The following is a 23,039-nucleotide window of genomic DNA, read 5'->3' on the forward strand; positions in this document are numbered from 1 at the left end:
ATTACACTCCAAAATGCAGCTGTTAAAAAAATACAGGTAAAACTTGAAATTGAACATAATTAGAAGGATATAACTAAAGGTGAAACTGGACACTAGTGTTGATTTTTAAAAATGTCTAGATTATACACACCATCTCTTACAAACTGTTGTATGAGGGCTATGTGGGGTGTTGGGCTTTAAACTGGTTCTTGTATTGAGTATAACTTTAATGATGCTCAGTAAACGTGAATGTGTTCTTTGGATCTATCCACACACAGTGCACTTGCATCTGTATCTCTGTCTTATTGTTTGGTAAGAGACCCATTGCTCAGGTTGCTGGGTGTTGTTCCTAGTTTTAGTAGGGCCTCCATGGTAGTGTTCTTATTAGCACCTCAAGCCCTGTGACAGAGCATCTCCTCAAACATGAGTGTGTCACAAGATTGTTTCTAAGGTGATCTCAACCTCTGTTGCTCCTTCAGACTGCCTCACTTGTGAGATGAGGCTGGAGAGAAGGAGGCATCTCTGTGTTCCCCTCTGTGCACCCCCTGCACCCCAGGCTTTCCTTCCATCACCCACATGTGGATGTATGTTTTCAGTTCTCATGGCTGTATACCTTGAGGTAGAATTGCTGGGTCATGTGATATCTCTATAATTAACTTTCTAAGGAACTGCCAAACTGTTTTCCGAAGTAGTTGCACCATTTTACATTTTATATTTCCACCAGAAATGTATGAGGGTTCAAATTTCTTCATATTCTCATTAACACTTTTATTGTTTATTTTGTTCTTGTTTTTTTAATTGTAGCTGTCCTACTGTGTATGAAGTAGTATTTCATTGTGGTTTTGACTTACTTGCATTTCCCTGATGACTAATAATGTTGAGCATCTTTTCATGTGCTTATTGTTCACTTGTGTATCTTCTTTGGAAAAATGTCTCTTTAAGTCCTTTGTCCCTGTTTTAATTGGGTTGTTTGTCTTTTTATTGTTGAGTTGTAAGTGTTCTTTACATATTCTAGGTACTGTACTCTTGTCAGATGCATGATTTGCAAATATTTTGTCTCATTTTGTGGGTTGTCATTTCACTTTCTTGATAGTGTTCTTTGATGTACAAAAAAAGTCTAATTTATCTATTTTCTCTTTGTTTGCTTGTGCTTTTTGTGTTGTGTCTAAGAAACCATTGCCTAACCAAAGATCACAAAGATTTATTTATATATTTTCTTCTAAGGGTTTTATAATTTTTGGTCTTGTGTATAGGTCTTTGATAGATTTTGAGTTCAGAGTTTTTTTATATGGTTTGAGATAGTAGTCCAACTTTATTTTGAGGTAGTAGGCCAGTTTCACTCTTTCGCATGTGGATATCCAGTTGTTACAGAGTTGTTACAGTACAGTTGGTTAAAAGAACTGTTCTTCACCCATTGAGTTCTCTTGGTAACTTTGTCTAAAACCAATTGACCAAAAGTGTACAGGTTTATTTCTGTACTCTCAATTCTATTTCATTGGTCTGTATGTCTGTCCTTATGCCAGTACCACACTGTTTTAAGTACTGTAGCCTTTGAAAATTTTGTTTCCCTATTTTGTTCCTTTGTTCCTCCATCACTGCTTTGTGTTAAACAGATATTTCCTAGAGTAGTATTTTAAATCCTTTGTTGATTTTTAACTATTTTTTGGAGTTATTTTCTTTGCCCTGGGGATTACAGTTAACATTGTGTTTTATAACAATCTACTTCATATTAATGCCAACTTAATTTTAATAGCATACAAAAATTTGCTCCTATATAGCTCCTGTCCCCCACTCCTTTGAACTATTATTTGTGCTTTATGGAGTTGTTTTTATTTATTTTATTTTTATTTTAAAATTATTATTTAAAATTTTTATTTTATTTTATTAATAATATTTTTTTTACATTCTATGATGTTGTCGCAGAGGGAGGGAGAGGGAAAAGGGGAAGGAAATGTGATGGAAGAAGGAGGAAGGACAGGGTTGAGGCCTGTGGCACCCCCCACATTCCCACAGGGAGAACAGGGGGCTTCCAGTGGTGGCTTGGTCATTGCCGGGCTGGGTGCAGATGTCAGGGGTGTGTGGCAAAAGCCCTCGCCTCCCACCACCCCAGCCCAGGGACCTGGGCCCCTTCTTGCTGTGGCTTGGTGGTCGTCGCTGGGCTGAGGGCTGGTGGTGGTGGGGGGGGCATGGCTGAGGCCCTTAGTCTCCCACCACCCCAGCTCAGGAGAGCCTAGGGCGCTTCCTGCGGTGGCTTGGTGGTCATCTCTGGGGTGGTTGTGTGTGTTGGGGGTGTGTGGCTGAGGCCCCTGGCTCCCCCATTTTCTGACTTGGTAGCCCAGGGGACTTCTGGTCCTTCTAGGTGTTATTTTCATGTTCTTTGGCGACATGAGACCTTTACTAGTTACTATCAAACTTTGTCTCTCGTTGTGGGTACTTTGTTTTTTTCTTTCAGTTCTGTGTTAGATTATTTGCTGTTCCCAGCACTTAAACTCTGCGCTACAACTAATTTTTTGTCCTTTGCTTACTTCTAAAATGGGGGAACTTCCTGTGGGGACCACCAGTTGAGCTCTGTGGTTGAGCTAAATTGCTGCTTTGCTGCTCATTCCCTGGGGAAGGCTTTTTGTGCAGCTCAGGTTTTAATGGTTGACTTCATAGGTATTTCCGGATCTGGTGAAATCTGGTACACCTGGGTTGTATAGAAACTCTGGTCTGGGTCTGACTCTTTACATCAAACTGCACCCCATGCAGTTCTGCATTCCTGATCAGTCTACTCTGAATGGTCCTGTGCTGATTGGGGGGCAGATCAGCTGTCCTTGGTGTGCCCCAGTGTTCCCCTGGCAGGCCTGTCTTCCCACACTGCCCATGCACCAAACACTTCCCATGGGACGGGCCATGCTCTGGTCCCTTGCAATGACTCACTGGCCTCTCAGTGACTCCTTTTTTTCAGTTGTTGTGGCTCCTCACTCCTATATGGATCCACAGGAACCCTATTAGGGGTCTTGCTGGCCTGGGGCCACCAAGGCCCTCTTCTCCCCTGCCACCTCCAAGTAATTTATCTGAAAGGCACAGTTGTGGCTTTTGCCAGTTCCTGCTCTGTGAACTCAGCAGCTTCAGCCTGGAAGCGGCCAGGATTCGAAACGGTCTGAGCAATTTTTCTTTCTCTCATCATGGCTTCTCCTGCCTTCATGCACTCCATATGTCTCTCTTCTCACGCTGAGCTCTAGTGGCCCCAGCTTGGCTATCATTGCTTTTTTATAGTTGTAAATTGGTTGATTTGTGGGAGAGAGTAATGCTGGGGACTGTCTATTCTGCCATCTTGATGGGACGTCTGGAAATTTTATATACTATTAAAATAGTTCCCATAAACATAGTTTTAAAAATTCATTTATAATTTCTTTAATTCCTGAAAGAATAGCTTCTTTCAAATATAGTAACATATGGGAGAACTTCCTGATATCATTCACCAACTTCTTCATGTAATCTGGATCAAAAATGGAGCTGGAACTTACAGACTTGAGCCCCATTTCAGAAGTTGTAACATCAGTAGATCGTTGGTTTGATGCCCAAACATGTTTTTTCTTTGTCTTTTTCTGTTATGAGCAATCATCCTTTTATTTAACAGTCAGAAAAGCTGAAATCCCCAGCGCTCCATCTCGTGTCCCAGAGGCGGTTGCCTGCCCGCCCAACACTTGTGCCAGCCACAGCCATGGGCAGGAGTTTGCAGCCCCCATCCCCCACAGCCTGTGGACGCGGGAGGAGCCACCCCCACTCCCACAACTACCGCCACAATTGCGCCGTATGGAGTTGTTTTTAAATCAGACAGAGAAAAAGAATTATCAATAGAAGATACACTTATGCTGTCTTTTATATTTCTCTTTACCAGCACTCTTTCTTTATTCATGTTGATTGAAGCTACATCTAGTGTCCTTTTGTTCAGCCTGAAGAACTCCCTTTAGCAATAAATTCTCTCAGGTCTTGTTTATCTGGGAACATCTTAATCTCCTTCATTTTTGAAGGATAGAGTTGCTGGATATAGAATTCTGGGTTGACTTTTTTGTGTGTGTGTTTCTTTCTGCCCTTTGAACACTTCATTCTGCTGCCTTTTCTGGCCTCCATGGTTTCTGATGAGAAATCAGCTGTCCTTATTGTGGATCCCTCTCATGTGATGAGTTGCTTCTCTCTGCTTTTAAGATTCTTTCTTTGTCTTTGGCTTTTTTGACAGTTTATGAAGTGTCTAGGTCTTGATCTCTCTCTTTTTTTAAAAAGATGACCAGTAAGGGGATCTTTAACCCTTGACTTGGGGTTGTCAGCACCACGCTCTCCCAAGTGAGCCATGGGCCGGCCGCTCTTGATCTCTTTTAGTTCATTTTACTTGGAATTTGTTGAGCTTCTTGGATGTGCAGATTAATTTTTTGTCAAATTTGGATATTCTGCCATTGTTTCAGTATTCTTGTCCTTTTTTCTTCTGAGAATCTCATTATGCATATGTTGGTGTATTTGATGGTGTCTGTCAAGTTTCTGAGGCTCTGTTCATTTTTCTTCATTCTTTTTTCTTTCTGTTTCTCAGACTGGGTAGTCTCAATTGGTCTGTCTTCAAGATTGCTAATTCTTTTTTATAAATACTGATATTTGCTTTTGAGCCCCTCTAGTGGATTTTTTTTCTCCCAGTTATTTTTGATTTCCTGAATTTGTATTTGGTTCCTTTTTAAAAAAATAATTTCCATCTCTTTATTGATATATTTATGAGACTTCTACTGAGTTCATGTCTGGGCTTCCTCAGGGACAGATTTTATTGGTTGCTTTTTTCTCCTGTATATGGGCCATACTTTCTTGTTTCTTTGCAAGTCTTGTAATTTTTTTGTTGAAAACTAGGTATTTTAAATAACACAATGTGGCAACTCTGGAAATCAGATTCTCCCTTTTCCCTGTGGTTGTGAGCGGCCAGTGAAGTCTCTACTTGGTGAATTTAGTAGTCAGCTAATAATTGGGCAGAGATTTCTTTAAACATCTGGGACAAGTACATATACTCAGTCTTTGCTGAGAGGCTTCATGTGCACGTTGGGGCACACCTTCAACACATCCTAGCAGTTGAAAACTGCCCTAACCTTTACTTCCTGCTCATGTAGAGTCAAGGTCAGCCAGGGATGAGAGCTTTTTAAAGGCCTTCTCTGGTTTGTCCTGAGCATGCACTGAGCCCTGCACATTCATGTGTCCTTCTGAATTCCCAGGAATATGTCAGAGCTTTTCAAAGTCCCTATGGACATTTTATTCCCCACCTTTTCCTTCTGTTTGCCTTAATTGTTATCTCCCACCTCAGGCAGGCGCATCACTTGCGCATAACTGTTTTCAAGAAACACTCCCTGGGGAAAGGCTTTTCTGAGTCTACTCAAAAACAGTCTTGCAAGTGGGGTCTTCCAGGGAATCTTCACACAGATCAAATTGTGACAATTCTTTGGGAATGAAGCTTTGAAGGAGCCCTGGCTTTATTTTATATTGATCCCCCTGATGGCTGCTAGGCTGCACCGGGAATGCAGTCTGCCAAGGGGCTGGAGAATGGGGATGGGTCTAGGGCAAGTTAAGATGTCACAGAGTTCACTGTTCTTACTGAGATGCAGTCATTATTCTTAAATAAAGCCTCCCTAGGTTCCTGCAAACCTTTGGTTAGTTTCCAAAGTACTTAAGTTGATATTGGCAATTTTTGCCTTTTGGTGGTGGTGGTGGTTGTTGCTTTTATGGAGGAAAGCTTTTTTTGGAGGTCCTTATTCTTCCACCATTTTCATTGACATCCATTTGGATCAGGAATTCATTACATTTTTGTTTTCCTGGGGTTTCTTGCTGCCTTTCTTTCAATCTTGTCAAAATAGTACTCTTTCATCATAACCTCAGTATTACCCAGACTCTCAGTCATATTGTGTATTGTCTAGAAATCACTTTCTTCCTGAAGTCCTCTCACCTCCGACTCCAGTCTAAACTGGGTATTTCCAGCTCTGTTACCATCCTGGAGCTTCCTTCATGCACTTCTGCATTAAATGTACTGTTTTCTGGATCCCAGGGTGGATATTCCTTGTTTAGTTTTCATCTTCATTTTTTCTCAAAGTGGTATGTGGTAAATGCAGTTTTTGTATACCTTAAAATGTATTTATTGTAACTTTTCATTTATTACACAGTTTGGGTATGTATAGAATTCTGGCTTGAAAATAATTCTCTACTAAGAAGATGGATGGTGTTTCTCTCTTGTCTTCTTACATCCAGTGTTAACTGATTCTAGAAAACTCTTCCATTCAGGTACTTTGTGAGTAAACTTTTTCTTCTCCTCGTTGGAATTTGTAAGACCTTAACTCAGTGTTATGAAATTTCGTAAGTTTGTGTAAGTCATCTTTCCTTCATTCTGCTCAGCTCTCAGTGGGTCTTTTCAGCCTGAAGTCATATTTTTCTTAAGCTGTGGAAAATTATTTTATTTTAGTGTCATAATTTCTGGAATGCCAGATTGATTGTCTGAATTGATCTCTGTCTCTACCTTGATTTCTTTGACTTTATTGAAATTTTTATTTTAGCTACCATATTTTTAATTCATGTTTTCTTTCTTTTTGGTCTAATTGTTCTATTTTCATATTTTATTCTTGTTCTATAGGTACAGTATCTTCTCAGATCTCTGTGAAGATGTTAAAATGGAAAATATTTTAGAATATCTTTTTTCCTAATTAGCTCTGTAATCTTTGTTTTTGTTTTACCTAAGTCTTGTTGCTAGTTTTCTTCATAATATGCAATCCTCAGTTTCCTTATATTTTATCAGAAAATACTTTTGCCCATTCTCTTGTGTACAGGGTGGTGTTGATGATTTTATCCATTGTGTGTCTGGGTTCTGTTCCTCCCACCACTGCTGAGAGCTGAGTGGATCAATCTGTCAGCTTTTCTTTATAGGGTGTGGGGCCTTGGCCATCCCAAGGCTTGCTTGTGTAGGGCTTCACTTGGGTGGTAGGCATCTACACCAGGCTCCTCAGACTGCTGGTCAATTTCTTTGGAGCAGTGCCCTCTCTTGCTCCATAGCAAATTGTAGGATTCCTGTCCCTTCTGACAGGGCTTCCAGGGCACAGCTGTTCCCACTCCTGCCCTCCCCACCTGCTGAGTCCCAGCTGGAGCCCATGGAGCTGTGGCTTCCTGGTGTCCCATGCCCTGTAGGATCTGTCCCTCTCTCCTCTCTCATCTTCTGCAGATTTGTTGGCATGTCATCTGCTCCTAGCCACCCACCTCCCCCCTTCATTGTCTGGGGATTTTCTCTTTGTTGACATTTCTGCAGGTCACAGGAGGTTGGAGTGATGACTGCCTATGCCCAGGGTGACGTCTTCAACTGGCACTCTTGGAAGCATCTCTTGTCTGGTTTTCTCCCTCAGTGATTTGGTTCATTCCCCTGGGCAGGCAGTGTGAGAAGCTTGCCCACATTTGGAAGTTATCATGTTACATAGAGCTGGCTGGGAGAATTGTATTTATTAAAGTGAGCTTGCTCTTGGGAGACTAGGACCGAAGGAGACTTGACCTGCGGTGTCAAGTTTTCATCATACACAGAAGTTCATAGTGAGGCATGACCTGGCCCAGCGTGTGTCTGGATCCATCCAGGAGTGAGTGGAGTGCCACCATGTTTGCTCGAGTTTCTCATGCTGTGAGAAGGCAGAGAGCAGAGGTAGGCTGTGCCCAGCACTCGACAGAACCAACCAGTCTCAGGGGAGGATGCCTCCTCGGGATCTGCATCTGAGCCTGGTGGGGCAGCCTATGGCCAGCAGAGGGTTCTGGACATGCCCACCCGGAGGGTAGCCCTCTGCCACCTCCCCACTCCCTGCACAGCCCAGGAATTGTCTTTCACTTAGAAACTGCCCGACGATGGCAACTCCCACACATCGTTTTTCCTCTTGCCTTTTAATTAATGGATATTTAAACTACAGATAGATTGCAGTATCAGATTTCACTGGTAAATACTAAACTCCAGTTTGAAAATTCTGTAACTTTGAGAGGTTTTTTGCAATTATTTTATAAGTATTTAAGGAACACCTACCAAGTGACAGTAGAGTAGCCTCCAAATTGTTTTGATTCCACACACCTGTTAGAAAAAAGTGCTAAGGTACTAGCCCCTAATGTCTATTTAATGTATACGTTATGCAAATACTATTCTAAAAGATTTTGACATTATAAAACACATAGATTTTAGGATTTAAAAAGAGTAAGTGAAACAAAATGTAAACAGGAATTCTGTTTTCTTTCCTCTTCCAATTACTGACTTTATGAACCTCCTGGAGTTCACACACGTACCCTGCTTTGGAGGCTGCTGGCTGGGGCATGTGGTATGAAGTAAACGGAGCCCTGCTCCCAGCAGCTCCCAGTTCATTTGTGCCGACAGACAAGTGGAAGGCAGGGTGGTATTCCCAGGCTGGTGAGGAGGGCGAGCTGAGGCTTATGTGGTCTTGGTTTCATAAAGAACCAAAACAGAACACAAAAGCAAAGGAACTGGTCTCATTCTTCTGGGTGAAGGCAGAGCAGTGGCTCACGGAAGGAAGAGGTTGTGATTGTCTCTTGTAGGATAGTCCTGGGGCAAGCAGTCCAGGGTGTGCAGCCGCTCAACTCTCTTGGGTGCTGTGGTCCAGTGGTGGGCTCCTGCAGCTTCCAGGTAGCCATGAGAGTAGGGGAGGGGGCAGCACCTACCACCTGTCTCCTCTGCTCCCCTTCTGTTGTGAGAATTGGTCTCCCTTAATTGGAGAAGGGAAAAGGATTTGGGTAGAAAGCCAGCAGCTTCCACCACAGCACCTTACATTACCAGTTTTGTTGATTTTCAGTCTCTCATCAGAGAGATTTTCTGACACATTTACCTGAGCTAGCTGATAGTTTGCAGGTTGCTATGAGTATAAATTGGTCTGGTGTGGCTTTCTCTGCTGAGGCTCCTGGTGAGCCTGATCTGATGGCAGTGTTGTAGTGTGTGGTCACGCACCTCAGATACCACTGTCCCTCCCAATGTGCAGTGTGTGGTGGTCACCCTCACATGTGAGATGATTTTCTTCTGCTATGTTCCAGGTCTCGGTAGCCCTGAGCAGCAGCTCCATCCGTGTGGCTATGTTGGAAGAAAACAGGGAGTGTGTCCTCATGGAAGGGAAGCTCACCCACAAAATCAACACCGAGAGTTCTCTCTGGAGCCTTGAGCCAGGGAAGTGCGTTTTGGTAAGTGTGAGTGCCTGTGTGCAGAACTCCTAGGTAGATTTTGAACCTGCTGTGATGCCCCCGTTGATGCGGGTCTCTTTACACTCGAGCAGTGAGGCCGTTCTTTCTGGCAGGTGGAGCAGACAGGTTTTTCCTGAGCATTTTGCACACTGCTATGAGTGTGCCTGTATAGGCCTTCCCATCTGCAGCCTTGGCTCCTCAGGTCCTGGTCATTTCCAAGAGCTCTACTCTGTACCTCTAAGGCAAGAACAAGAAAATTGAAAATGAAAAGGCAGGTTGAGTTTTCACAGATGCCTGTCTGGAGAGTGTAGAGCTAATAAATTCAGATCAACAGGCTTCTTTGACCAAGAGGCTCTTCTCAGCCTGCAGCTGGCCAGACATAGCTGAGAGCTTGTGATGTGAAGTCACAGTGTGGGTCCAGATGAGTAGCTCACATGTTTCCAGTTCACAGACTCCCTCGCAAATTGGGCTGTGCACATGGGCCAGATCTGTCAGCGGCTCAGTCCCCTCTTGCCCGTGAGAGCTTGAATCCTGTTAGTGGTGACTGTGCTGGTGCCTGAGTGGAGGCTTCCCACAGAAAGGCTGAGGTGCGGCATAATTTGGACTAACTTGTTTCCTCTTTCCTCTTACTGGGATGTTTAACCAGGGCATGGTAAAAGGGATAAAGGTGAAAAGAAAAACATTAAGTCTTTGGACAAAAATATTCTTAGAATTCTATATAGACATATTCTTCATGTGTGCAGAGTATGCAATAAAGAAAGAAATGAGTATTGGTTTCAGTTCCTACAGGACATGATGGTGGAGGTGGGTTTTACTCTGGACCAGCCTGGACCCCATCTTGATATCAACCTGGAGGGTGGCGCTTCCCTGGGCCACACAGAGGCGTCTCTCCGGACCTCTGCATGGGCAGCATGCTCCTTAGTGCTGCCATGGCCCCAATACTCTGGCTCTCCTAGTGAGTGTTTCATCCTAAACAGGGTCTCCTGAGGCCCTGCGTGTGGTGTGTGGCGTTTCCAGCAATGGGGCTGGGGCTGGGTTGTCCCCGCATCTGACTTGCCTGGCCACCCAAGGCCCACCTCTGCTGATGGCCAGCAGTGGTGACAAGGATACCCGTGGCAGAGCTGCCACCCATGGGGACTGGCTCAGAGCCACATGTGGGCCCAGTGTGTCCTGTTATTGTTCACTCTGTTGCATTTCCCCGCTGGGGTGGCATTCAGCAGCTAGAAACAATAAAAGTTCCCTTCTCCTGCCCATGGGTGTTGTGCTTGTCCCTCGTCCCCTCACCCCAGACATGTAAAACTTATGTATTAAGGGCATAGCCCGAAGCCTTTCTCTGCATTCCAGCCTCCTGTGAGCACCAGCAGTTTCTACTTGGTGTCATACTCGACCTTCGCGGGTGCCCTCACCACCCCTGCCTTGCTTGAGCTTCCCACGTGGTAGGAGTGAGAGAGAGTGACTGCCGCTGGTAGCACCGGGCTAGCAGGCTGGCTTTCTGCAGAGCAGCCCATGGCCGTTGTGTCTGCCTGGGTTGCACAACTGATCCTGTGGCCACTGTCTCCCTGGACTGAGAGATAAGTGACACCCTGCAGTAAAACATTGGCCTCCGCTCTCTTCTCTTTGTTTGGTTAAACTCTGAGTGCAGAGTGTAGAACAGGTCGCGGTGCTCTCGCAGGTTCGCTCTGAGTGGGCACCTCTTGGCGAGCCTGCCCCACATGGTCTGGTCATATGTTATAGATGCTTAACCAGGAGCCAGTAGTGTCCCCACCTGAGACGGAAATGGCCGGCCTTAGTTACTGGTCTCTGAGCGCATAGCTATCGTATTTGGAATCCACTGGGATTATAATCAGTATAATCAATGATTCCTTTTACTTTACATTGTTTCTATAAAAATATTATTATTATTATGGCTCACCTCTTAAGGGCTTTTTGTTGGTAGAGATGACTGACTTTTTCATGGACATTCCAAAGCCATGTTTCTTTTTGTGTGTGTTTTGTACACTGGTATGTGGCTAGTGGCCACCGTTGAACACATACTTTGGGCCTGGTGCTCTGTGAGGTACTTTACAATGCCGTTTAATTTTCTGCAAACTCATTTTATAAATAGGGACATTGAGGCTCTGTGGGGTGACCACGTTGCTAGAGGGTGGAACTACACAAACCCACACCTGCCTGGTCCTAGTTGGTCTTTCCAGTGCCCTGTGGGGACTGGGAAATGTCCCTTCCAGCTGGAGAGCTGGTCACAGTGAGGGTTTCAGAGGCTTCTCTGTGTCAGGTGGACATGTCAGATGCAGCCACCAGGCAGGTGGGGGGTGTGCACTCTTCCTCCTCATTCACCTTGCTGGAGATGGCCAGGCTGGGATCTGTGCCCAGTGAGGACACAGACGCCCTGTTCTCACACCCAGGACCCTCTGGGCCTCAGTGCAGCCTCCTGGGCTTGTCTTCACCTTGTATGTTCTGCTCTAGTCCAGGCTTTACTTGGGAGCTGGCTGCCTCTAGTTTTTTATTTTGCTTTTGTCAAGCATCTGCTCCTTGAAGAGTTTACAGGGAAAAGCAGAACCAGCTGCAGACCAAGGGGGCACTTGTCATCACAACTTCTGTATTGTTCTCTCTCTGCTGACTCTGGCAGAGTCAGAGTAGAAAATCCCTCTGTGGTTGACATAACTGCACGGGCTCTTTCCCGTGTTCCCTTAAAGTTGCTTTTATTAGCAGTAGATGGCATCACATTTCTAACACAGCTTCACTTGTGGAAAATAGTGTCTGAATACAGAGGAGGCCTGTTGAACCTCATCACCCTCTTCCACATCTTTCTTGTCAGCACAGGCCCCCCAGCCTCACACCTGCGGTGTGCTTCCTTACAAGATGTTGGGGCTCTGCCTAAACACCCCACCCCAACAACATAGCCTCTAGTACAATAAATGTGGTGTGTTATAGAAACATTGCTATTTAGGGGAGCTAAGGGGTTTGTTGTGTTCTTGATTTAATTATTTATTGGTGACACTTTGGGGCCAAATTTCTTCTTCTGATCACATCTGAGATAATATCTTAAGTCAGTGAATAGGTGAAGGTCCCGTTTGCCTTCCACTTGCTGCACTGCCTCTTCCGTGTGGAACCTGGCATGCTGCTTACCTTGAGCATAGGGGGCTGCTCACACATTGCGGGGCCCAGCTTTGAGTCATCACTTGAGTCTCACTGGACTTCCATTTCTCATCCTTCAGCCTAGGCTGAACACCCTAGTCTGGTTGATCTTCTGATGTTTGTTGGTTGCTTATCATTAAGTGCCCGACTCTGTGCAGGTGCTAGGGATGGTTAAGAAAAATAAGTCAAGGACCCTGCTCTAAGGGGTCCTAGAAGATGTCCTGTGAACATGGCCTTATTTGGAAAAAGGGTCTTTGCAGATATGATTAAGTTCAGGATCTCAAGATGAGGTCATCCTGGATTATCCAGGTGGGCCCTAAATCCAGTGACAAGTGTCATTAGAAGACACAGACAGACACACAGAGGAGAGAGGGCCATGTGAAGATGGAAGCAGAGACCGGAGGGATGTGGCCACCAGCCAGGGAACTCCCGCAGCCACCAGAGCTGGAAGAGGAAGGAAGGATCCTCCCATAGAGCCTTCAAGGGAGCGTGGTCCTGGTGACATCTTGATTTCAGACTTGTGGCCTCCAGAACCGTGAGAGAATGAACTTGTGTTATTTTAATCCCCCTGGTCTGTGGTTCCCTGTTACAGTGGCCCAGGGATGCTAGTGTAGGGGCTCCCATTGCAGTGCCACTGTGAGGCCACGTAAGACAAAACGGGTGAAGAAGGTTGGCATCCAGAGCTGTGCTGCTGTGGTCTCCGTCACCCCAGCCTCCTTGGTTAGAGCTTCTGACCCTCTGACCTCCCAACAGGCGAGTACAGATGTGCCACCTGCTCCCAGCTGCTCCCCCGGGCCTGCTCCTCCTTCCCTGTGCTGTGGATCCCGCATTAGACAACCAGGGCAGGCAGGGGCGGCAGCTAAAACCGTGTGACAGCTCTCGCCTCCTTCTCTCCCTCCCTTCCTCCCACATTTCAGAATGTTAAATGAGACTTCTTGACTCAGGCAAGCTCCTTTCTTGGTTACAGAGATGTAAAATCAGTCGTGGCAACGGCACCCATTCCTTTTCTGCAATGCCTCGTTCAGGCCTAGAAGCCAGGCCGTTGGCTTGCACGTTGTCCTCGTTCTTTCAGTCAGGGAGCTGCCAGGCCACTCTCTGTGTCGCCGTGGGCGCTGCAGCCAGCCAGCCATGCTCTGCTGCAGGGCTCGGGCATGTCTGTGTTTGAGATGGTTGTCGCAGCTGTATGTGAGATGAATACTGCTGCACACACATGCCTTTATGTACTGCCATGGTGCACACACAAGTCATGTAAAGTCCATGGAATAGCTCTGGAGTATTCTTGGAGGAATGAGACCTTGAAGCTTGGGCTGTAAAGCTCACTGTAGTAGTGCACTGGTTTATGATTTTTGAACCTTGTGAGTGTTTTTGTACAAGATACACATCCTCCCCTCCCCCTGTATTTAGATTATTTCCTGAAATTATTTCTCTAAAGTGGAATTTGGGCTTATTGCAGTCCCTGAGCCATTTGCCATGGTTCTCCTGGAGGATGCATTCCTGAGATGTCATCAGGGATGTGTGCATCTGATCCCCCTGTCTCCACCAGCAGTGGGCTTTTTCACTGGTTTATCTGGATACCTCCAGTTCCTCCTGTTTTTTTTGTGAGGGTAAAGTGGTTTATTGTCTGCCCGTCCTCGTTGGTGAGCCACCTTCCCTATCCTGACGACCTTTCTTGGCCCCATGAGGCTGTCCGTGTGAGTTACTTAACATACTTCCTCATAAATTCAGAGTGGAGACTACAGATTAAGTTACTTTAGCATTTTGGCAAGAGCTCAAAGCCTGGAAATTAGTATGTGAGATGTGAGCCCTTAAGCCTTCAGTGCTAACAAGGTCTCTGGGGAGAGCCCTCAGTGTGTTAGTGGGAGTCAGAACCCACATTGTCCCCACTCCCTAGATTCCAGTCGGGCAGAGCTGAAGCTGGGGAATTAAACAGAAGGTGGTAGCGAGGCAGCCTGTTCCGAATGGGAACCCTCCTGCCCTGGGTGGGAGGGGAGAGTGGGAACACAGCTTGATGTCACTGTGGCGTCTCCACTGCTCAGAGCTTGTGGGCCTCTGCCTCGAGCAGCAGCCACTGGGGCCTTCCAGCCATACCCAGACTATGGCCGAGTCTTCATTTTGTTTTTACTTTTTAAGCTCAAGAAAATAGGTGACAACTTTAAAAACAAGGAGATTTCCTGTAACAATCTGACTTATAGCATGTCCTGAGAAGTTGGAGGCTGCACTGGTATGGCCCATGTTCTTCCCAAAGCACGTGCTCAGTGGATAGGTACCCTGCAGCCCCCCGCCACACTCTGCCATCTCACTCCATTATCTGCCCTTGTTCCAAGGTGCCTGCCTGGAAGGAATGTCCCACAATGTTCCTGTAAGTCTCATTGGCCCAAACTTGATCACACAGGCAGCCGCAAGGAGTAAAGTCGTCCTCGCTGGGCACATTGCCTCCCTGAATAGAAATGAGGTTCCGTTACTAAGGAAGGAAAGGGGTAGAAATGCTGGTGACTCATCGGCACAGATCAGGAGATGCTGTGAGGTAAGTTTATTCATGCTGAGGTTGAAAGTTTCCGTGAGGACATTTTGGGAACATGGATCAACCTGAATTCTGCGGTCCGTCAGACAAATGGGTTGTTGGTCTAGGACCAGGCAGGTAAAAGAAGAGTCTGGAACGTCTTGTGCTGGAAAGTGAGGCTGTGCCCAGGAAACGACGGGGCGAACAAGGTCCCAGTGACCTCCACTGGCCTCATCTGGGATCATCTGACACCAGCATAATTAAGGATGGTAATGAGCTATGAGCCATTGAGAGACTAGGAGTCCAGGAGTCGGCGTTGCCGACAAATAGATAAATAATTTCATCACAGAGGGAAAGGCGCCTGCTTAAGTAAAGTGCCTAATTCTCCAGTCAGTGTGGAGGCACTGGAACTGGAAAGTCAGCATTTTCCAGCCTTCTTCAGAGAGATGGGACCAGGTGGGACTCCTCAGTGGTCGCTGCATGGGGGTTCTGAGGAGGACCATGTTTGCAAGTCACTGACTACAGTGGAGAGGTCAGCCCTCATCTTGGTCAGGTGACCAAGTGCACATCCCAGTGAGGGGTGTGAGCATCATGTGCCTGCAGGTGGGACAGATGCACGTACAGCAGGCATACACTCTTGAGTTAATCAGGAGGAGACACTGAAAGAGAAGGCTGTGGAGATGTCCCTTATTAAAGGGGACAGGACCCCCACTGTGTGGGATGGACCTTAGACTGGATCCTGTCCCATAAAACATAGATGGACTTCCCATACTTAGGAAATAACTCGGGGTATAGGGCCAAGATGGATACAGCTTACTCTTAGATGGCTCAGAAACAATATGTTGTATATTACAAACATATTACACAGAGAGATAGTTCACATAGACACAGAGCTGCTACTCAATGCCTGTGTTGGGTGGCTTTGTACTTGTCCTATTCTAGCAGTTTGTAAGTTTGCAGTTATTTCCAAATAAAATGTTTTTTAAGATACGATGGCCAGTAAGCACTTGAAAAGACATTCAATGTCATAGTCATTTGGGAAATGTAGTGAAAACCACGATGAGATGCCCTTGCACACCTGTTAGAGCAGCTGCTAGAAAGGCGGACAGTACCCAGCACTGTGGCATGGGATTCTCCTGCGCCTCTGGTGGAGTACACAGTGGGGTGGCCATTTGGGCAGCAGCTGGCCCCATGAGACCCAGCACTCACACTGCTAGGTATTTACCAAGGAGAAATGAACACATACAGATCTTTATGCAGCTTCGTATCTAATTGTCAAGCCCTGGAAACACCCACATGTCCAGGTGGTCCAGCCACATCTGGAGCACAGCATGGCCAAGTGTGAGAGAGCCCCCTGCTCAGAGAGGAAGCAGACACACCATGCTGCGCATTGTGCGGTTCTGTATGTGGGACATTCTGGACACAAGCTGGACGGCATTGCGGGCTGAGGGCACTGCCTCGAGGGGGAAAGGGTTTCTGGGGTGTGGGCTGAGTGCAGTGGTGGCTCATGGAGACAGAACCTCAAAATGATAAGTTGTACTATATGCAGACTATACCTCCACAGACCTGACTCGTCAAAAGTAGCAGCATGTTAAAGTCAAAATGAAAACCAAATGTTAAACCTTCAGACTATTTTATCAAAGGTAGGGACCCTTGACCTCCATCCCAGGAACATTTTACCCGTGTCCTCTTGGCACTGCACTTCACTCTGGGTGTCTGGAGATGGCCTTGAAAGATGTGTGCTCTGTACCATTCAGTGGTTTTGAAGGTGATGTGACCGAAGGCATATCTGAGGCCTCCCAGAAGTATGAGTCCAAGGATCATAGTTACATGTGGGGAATGATGGAGAATGACAGAGTAACAGTTACAAATTAAACCAGTTTGTAGAAGGTGAGAACATGCCAAGCATTAAAGAACTTGTCAGCCAGAAGGCTTTTGAGGCATGGTGTTTTAAAAAAATCTAGAGTTTGGTAAGTAGAAAGGGGCAGGGACCTGCTTGTGGGGTTACAGGCCCAGAGTGGAGAGATGGATTTCTCCCACGGAGCATGTGAGGAGGGATGCGGGCCCAGTCAAGGACTTGTCAGAGTGCCCTTGTCTAGTGTAGTTGTTACTCTTACTCTTCTTACTAGTATGTTCATCCTTAGAAAATAGAGTAGTAGATATTTGAAGGGTACTAAGTAAATATTTACTAAAATTTTGCAAATGAGACATTGGTCTTCCAGGACCTTTACAAAGACCTTTCTAGATGACACCTCGGGTCCTGTGTCTTGCCTCAGCACTGAAGCAGCCACATGGTTACTGCGAAGAGCAGTGAAAACTTGACTGGAGCAGGTCAGGGAGGCAGAGGGGCAGGCATGTGTGTAAGTGGGCAGGATGGAGGACCAGTGGTGCCAGCCATAATGTGAGGATGGCTGTAACCAGAAAACAAGAAGCCAGGTGTCTGTGAGGATGTGGAGAAATCAGAACCTTTGTGCGTTACTGACAGGAATGTAACGTGGTGCAGCCACTGTGGAAAACAGTCTGGTGGTTCCTCAGAAAGCTAAACACAGAATTACTGTATGACCCAACAGTTCCACTCCTGGGGTATGGAGTAGGGCGAAATGGGGATTGACTGCTAATAAGTATAGGGCTTCTTTTGGGGGTGATGAAAATGTTCTGGATGGTGATGGTTGCATGCCATTGTGAATAGTACTAAATGCCATTGAATTTGTTCACTTTTGAATGGTAAATGTTATGTTACGTGAATTTCATCTCAATTGAAAAATATTTTTTAAAACAAAATGGGCTCCTGTCTTCTACTAAGAGACGTCAGTGCTGCACACGGGTGATGTCTGTGGGTGAGCATGCGTCTTCTAGGACTTCACTGTCCCTTACAGCAGCCACTTCTCAGGTGTGGTGGCTGCAGGAGCACTCGGCATGTGGCTCATGGGACTGAGGAAGGGATGTTTTTATTTTAATTAATTTAAATGTGAAAACCAGGGCTGGGCAGTTAGCTAATTGGTTAGAGTGTGGTGTTGGTAACACCAAGGTTAAGGGTTTAGATCCCTGTACTGGCCAGCCACCAAAAAAAAAAAAAGAGTAAAGACCTACCTGATTTAGTTAGAAAGTTACAGTTACGTAAGTCCCTCAGAAGTCCTGGAATAGGGAAAACAGTTTCCCACTTGGAAGCTTTTTCATCACATCAGCTTGGATAAGACAGGTGGAGTTCTTAGAGTTGGGGTCCCTGAGGGCCAAGGCAGGTCCTCCCACCCCCCGTGCAAATTGTGAAGTCAGCCACAGGCCAGCTGAGCAGAGTATCTGGAAATGGACAGTTCATCCTAAGTGTAAATTGGCACTGGCACAGCAGCAGTCATTTACTGGTTAGAGCTGGCATCCATGGGGGTGAGACTCTCACCCTCTGTTTAGTTCTGAAGAATCTTCTCCACTGCTTGCCCTCCTGCACCTCTTAGTAGAGAGTTCTCAGGACCGACCCCAGGGCTCTGCAGGTGTTCTGTGGTGTTGGTGGGTTTGGGCAGCAGGGTCGTAGATGGGGGAGGTGCCACATTAGAGCACTGTTGTTTCAAGCCTGAGAATGCTAGTGATTCTCCAGGGCTCCCTCAGGGGGCGACCAGTATCCAGACTCGCTGTGGTCTCACTTGTCCCCATTACCCTGAGTGTGGCTTGGCAGGTCTCACCCACCTGGTTAGGAGTCTGCTCCTGGTGGCTGTGCCTCTATGGTGAGAGGGGCTCTTGCTTGCTGTCTCTTTTCTGCCTCTTCCCCTTCTGTGAATAACTTAGTGCTTTCATCCCCTCAAAGAGAGAACAGCGCGAGGACAAAGTGGGCAGACTCATTCTGTTCCTTCTTGGCCACCCAGTGAGAATTTCCCAATGAGCTCAGCCATTGACCATGGGGAGTGTAGCCAGTGTCCTCACTTCCTGTGTATCCCCATGACCACTGACCTCAGGGATGGTGTGGCCTGGGCCTTCCCTGTGACAGGCCGAGGAGCCAGGTACACTTGGGCACCAACTTCATGCAATGTCCCTCTGGTTCCGCTTTGCTCTTAAACTGCAGTTCCACTTGGCTTTCAGTTTTTGAGGTAATGAAATGAGTTCCACAGACATCTGGGTAGGTGCTGCTTCCCTGACCAGGGGCGAGTCTGACATGCCCCTAGAGGAGCTGAGCAGGCTGGGAACAGGTTTGGGGTTGGCTCCTGATGGGACCTCCTCCTCCTTGAGCCATTGGAGGTTCCAGGACTGGGGCTGGAGGACCCCTCAGGCAGCAAGCCTGGCCCCAAGCAGGGAGTAGTGACAGGGCACTTGGGGTGCACAGTTGGGGGCTGAGGGGTACCCAGGAGATTCTGTCATGTATCAGGCTGAGCCTTTGGTCTTGCAGGTTCCAGCTTCCACGGAGATGACAGGAAACTCAGTGTTGCTCATGGAAGCCAGAAAGATCATTGAAGAGGAAGGGGTTGATAAGAGCAGAGCACAGACAGGGCCCAGCAAGGCAGGAAGCACTTACAGAAAGGCTTTCCATGGCCAGGATTGGGCCAGGTCCTGGCAGGTGGAAGGCATCTCAGGGGTCGTAGAAAATCTCCGCTTAGGGGCTGGCCCATGGCTCACTCAGGAGAGTGCGGTGCTGATAACACCAAGGCCACGGATTCGAATCCTATATAGGGATGGCCGGTTAGCTCACTGGCTGAGCGTGGTGCTGACAACACCAAGCCAAGGGTTAAGATCCCCTTAGCAGTCATCTTCTTAGAAAAAAAAAAAGAAAAAAGAAAACCTCCTCTCGGTGAGAGTGGGTGGGGTGAGCAGATGGTGTGGGCACAGTTTGTGTCTGAGGATCAGGACCTGATGAAGAAGTACAAAGGTGCCCACCAAAATGTGGGTCCCTGAATGAGTTTGCAGAGGTAGCAAACACATTCTCAGGCTCAGAGGGTCCTGGCCAGGGTCCCAGGACCCATATGGCCACTTCTCTTTGAGCAGTTGGTCCTGGGCTCAGCCTAGGACTCCCATCCATCTGCAGGCTCAAGCTGGCAGGCCCATGGCCATGTGTCTCCAGTCCCTGATGCAGGTCTCTGCCCTGCTTGTCCCCAGGTGAACCTGAGCAAGGTGGGTGAGTATTGGTGGAATGCCATTCTGGAGGGAGAGGAGCCCATCGACATCGACAAGATCAACAAGGAACGCTCCATGGCCACTGTGGACGAAGAGGAGCAGGCGGTCCTGGACAGGCTCACCTTTGACTACCACCAGAAGCTGCAGGGCAAGCCACAGAGCCATGAGCTGGTATGAACACAACAGTCCTCTTGCAGGGGCCAGCCCTTAGGGCCCTTATATGGGGGAAAAGGTTGACTAGTGGCAGAGGGGTTGGTGATTCTGGTGGGGAGGAAGAGGGTGTGGGCGTGCTGCCCTGCTGTGTCCCGCCCCAGGGAGCCCAGCGTGGGCCCATCTCACCTGCTCATGTCAACTGATTACCACCTGAGGACAGGTGCACATTGGCATTTTCACCGTGTTCTCACACGTGGGCCAAGGGCTCAGGTAGCGGAGCCTCAAAGAGTGTCACAAGATGTGCCCTGCCCACACTGGAGCCTTGTAACGTTGGGTGTGTGCCACCTCTTAGGTTTGTGGTCATCCACATGAGTCATCCTTGGAGCTCCCACGGGACCCTCAAAGATGAGAGGAGGGAGCCAGGCTGAGGGCCAATGTAGGCTCTGCCCGGGGAGCTTTGCAAGTGTGTTTCCGAAAGTCGGAGGCCTGTGTGGGAGGCTTTGTGAGGTCAGTGGCAGGCCAGGGTGCAGGAGGAGGAAGGCTTATGTCTGACCAGCGTAGCACCTAGTGTGGCTGCCCCTGGCAAGGAAAGTGATTCATTAGATATGTACGTCTTTCTTCCTATTTTAATAATCCCAAGAGTAGCTATTCAGGGAAGAAAGGGTTGCTTTCCTCAGATTATTTTTAACTTCCAGTGTCCCATATACACAGCATTGTGGGTGTGGATCGCAGCCTGACAGTGGCACGTGGACCAAGTGCTGCCTCAAGTCTGTAGACTAGGGTCAGTGCTGGGCACTGCCATAGACACAGAAACACACCCCTGCCCCCCACTGAGAAAGCTGTTTAGAGCTACATGTTTTGCCATTTGTCTCTTGGAGGAGCCTCACTTTGTGGTTTAGTGGAGTTATCCTGGTCCTTGCCTCCAGTGTGGTGCATGCACAATCGGTGGTTCCAGAAGCTCTGCTGCTGCATGTTGTCCACTCCTGCCCGTCTTCACACACGTGCCCATCCTGCTCCTGTGAGGGTCCAGGAGCCTGTGGACAGGAGTGCTGGCATCCTCACCTCACCCGGCCCCCTGCACTAGGGGCACGTAGTGAGCACTTACTGCATACAGGTAGGGTGGGGTTGACTGGGCCATGGCACCCCTGAAAAGACAGTCTTTCTTTCACGGTAGAGAGGTTGAGTTTTCGAGGTCACAGAATGTGTTCAGGATCCCACAGTAGCTCAAGCAGCAGGGGTCTGATCTGATTCCAGACCTTTCTGTCCTCCCAGCCCGTGTCTAGAATGTTTCTCTTGGTTCAGCCACTTTTCCACCCTGGGCACAGTGATGTTCACATCCATACAAAGGTTGTAGTGGCATCTTGGGTGGTGAATAAGCTCGCAGAGCTCACTTCAACTTGTTTAGACAGCCAGTCCTGCTTGGTTGCACTTTACTCCAGTTATGCTGCATTTGCCTGTGGCCATCAGGTGAAAGGCCAATCTTTAAACATTTACCTTATAGATGGGGCTTCTAATGGTAGCTGTTGGGGATGAGGACATGAGGGACCTGCCTACCGCTGTGTTCAGGTTCAGCTCCCTCCACAGAAGGGCTGAGATGTATTCACAAGTTGGCATCTGGGCAATCTGTTTTGACTGGAGAACATGAACTCAGGGGCTTATTGTCCTGTCACTGCGGCCATTCCTTCCTGATAGAAGGAAGTCTCACCAACTGTCACTCATGCCACAGGATGGAGGGACGAAGAGCAGGTGGCTCCTTGCATCCTTCCCAGACACAAACACTGGGTCTGTGTTATAGAGAAATGCTAAAAATTAATCTCTATTGTGGTTTGAATTATATTCCTACATTTACCAAAGCCATGATGGTGAGGTCTTCTGTAGACTTTAGCTGTGAGATGTGGGAGAAGCTAGAATGTTCTCTGGCTATTTTCATCTCTAAGTCCTCAAGTTTCCTGTGATTGTGACTCTTGCAGAATGACAAGTCAAAAACAAAACAAAACCACAGTTAACACCGGCATGTTGTGGGAGTTGCCAGTAGTGCCAGGACACACACAGGACATTGGGGGCTCCAGCAAGCCCACCCTCCCCTTTTTCCCTCTTTCCACTTTCCCTCCCTTGTATCCTTCCCCATCCTGACCTTCTCTGGCTCTCTTCCCTCACCCTTCGTGTTCTGTGCTGATGCCCCATGGCGTTGACTTGTCTCACCCTCCTTCAGAGTCTGCTGCTGGGACCTGAGTGCCATGCTGGCCTCAGCACGTCAGTGAGGAGGGCTGACAGTTCTCCCTTTATGGTGCCAACATTCCAGCCATTTTAATCCCATCTTCTCCACAGAATGTTTCAGTCTTACTTTGTAGTCTCACCAACTGCCCTCCCCAGGAGGCTGCTGCTCTTGTCCCTGCATTCCTGGAGTCCTGAGGATGCCTTGTTCTGGTGGTGGCCAACCAACTTGCTGCCCAGGACTAGGAACAGGGTGGTCTGTTCATTGCAGGTGTACTGAGGCAGCTGCCAGGGAAATTCTGGGCCTTGAGCTCCTATCAAGATTTTCACTGCTTGCCTGGGGCAGGTGGCCTCAAGGGGTGGGAGATGGAGCACCACATATTGTGTGCATGTGTACACATATGCAGGCACACATGCGGCTGCCAGGGTGCCCTGCTGCCCTGGAGCTGACTTGCTCCATGGCAGTGTGATGGGGCTGTCTGGTTGGCATCCTCTGGGAAAGCTGCCCTCCTGGCCCACAGGGCACTGCAGAGACCCAAGTGTGGAGATGAAGTTCCCTGCAGTGGCCACAGGGGGCTTGCATGTGCCTGGCATACAGCTGCTTATGACCCAGCACTGTGGAGCCCAGGAACTGGACAACAACCCAGTGAGGAAGGATGCATACGAGAATCTTGAAGACACTGTGGTCTAATGGAAAGATCTCTGTGTTTTGAGTCTAAATTAACTATGCTGTAGACTTGCCATGAGCCAGGCAGCATTCTTA

At 47.6% G+C, this 23,039-nt stretch overlaps 1 protein-coding gene across 2 annotated transcripts in view; it reads left to right on the plus strand.

Annotated features, from left to right (window-relative positions):
• The window catches only part of NUDCD3 (NudC domain containing 3), a 103,256-nt gene that overhangs the window by 75,070 nt on the left and 5,147 nt on the right, over nt 1-23,039 (plus strand). Inside the window, exons 4-5 of one of the 2 annotated variants that reach the window (XM_063086926.1) lie at nt 9,037-9,180; nt 19,892-20,080. In XM_063086926.1, coding sequence (XP_062942996.1) covers nt 9,037-9,180; nt 19,892-20,080 — 333 coding nt within the window. The remainder of the gene's footprint in view (nt 1-9,036; nt 9,181-19,891; nt 20,081-23,039) is intronic. The other variant, XM_063086927.1, reaches the window with a different exon arrangement.

Source organism: Cynocephalus volans, chromosome 2 (genome assembly GCF_027409185.1).
Source record: "Cynocephalus volans isolate mCynVol1 chromosome 2, mCynVol1.pri, whole genome shotgun sequence".
Lineage (NCBI taxonomy): Eukaryota > Metazoa > Chordata > Mammalia > Dermoptera > Cynocephalidae > Cynocephalus > Cynocephalus volans.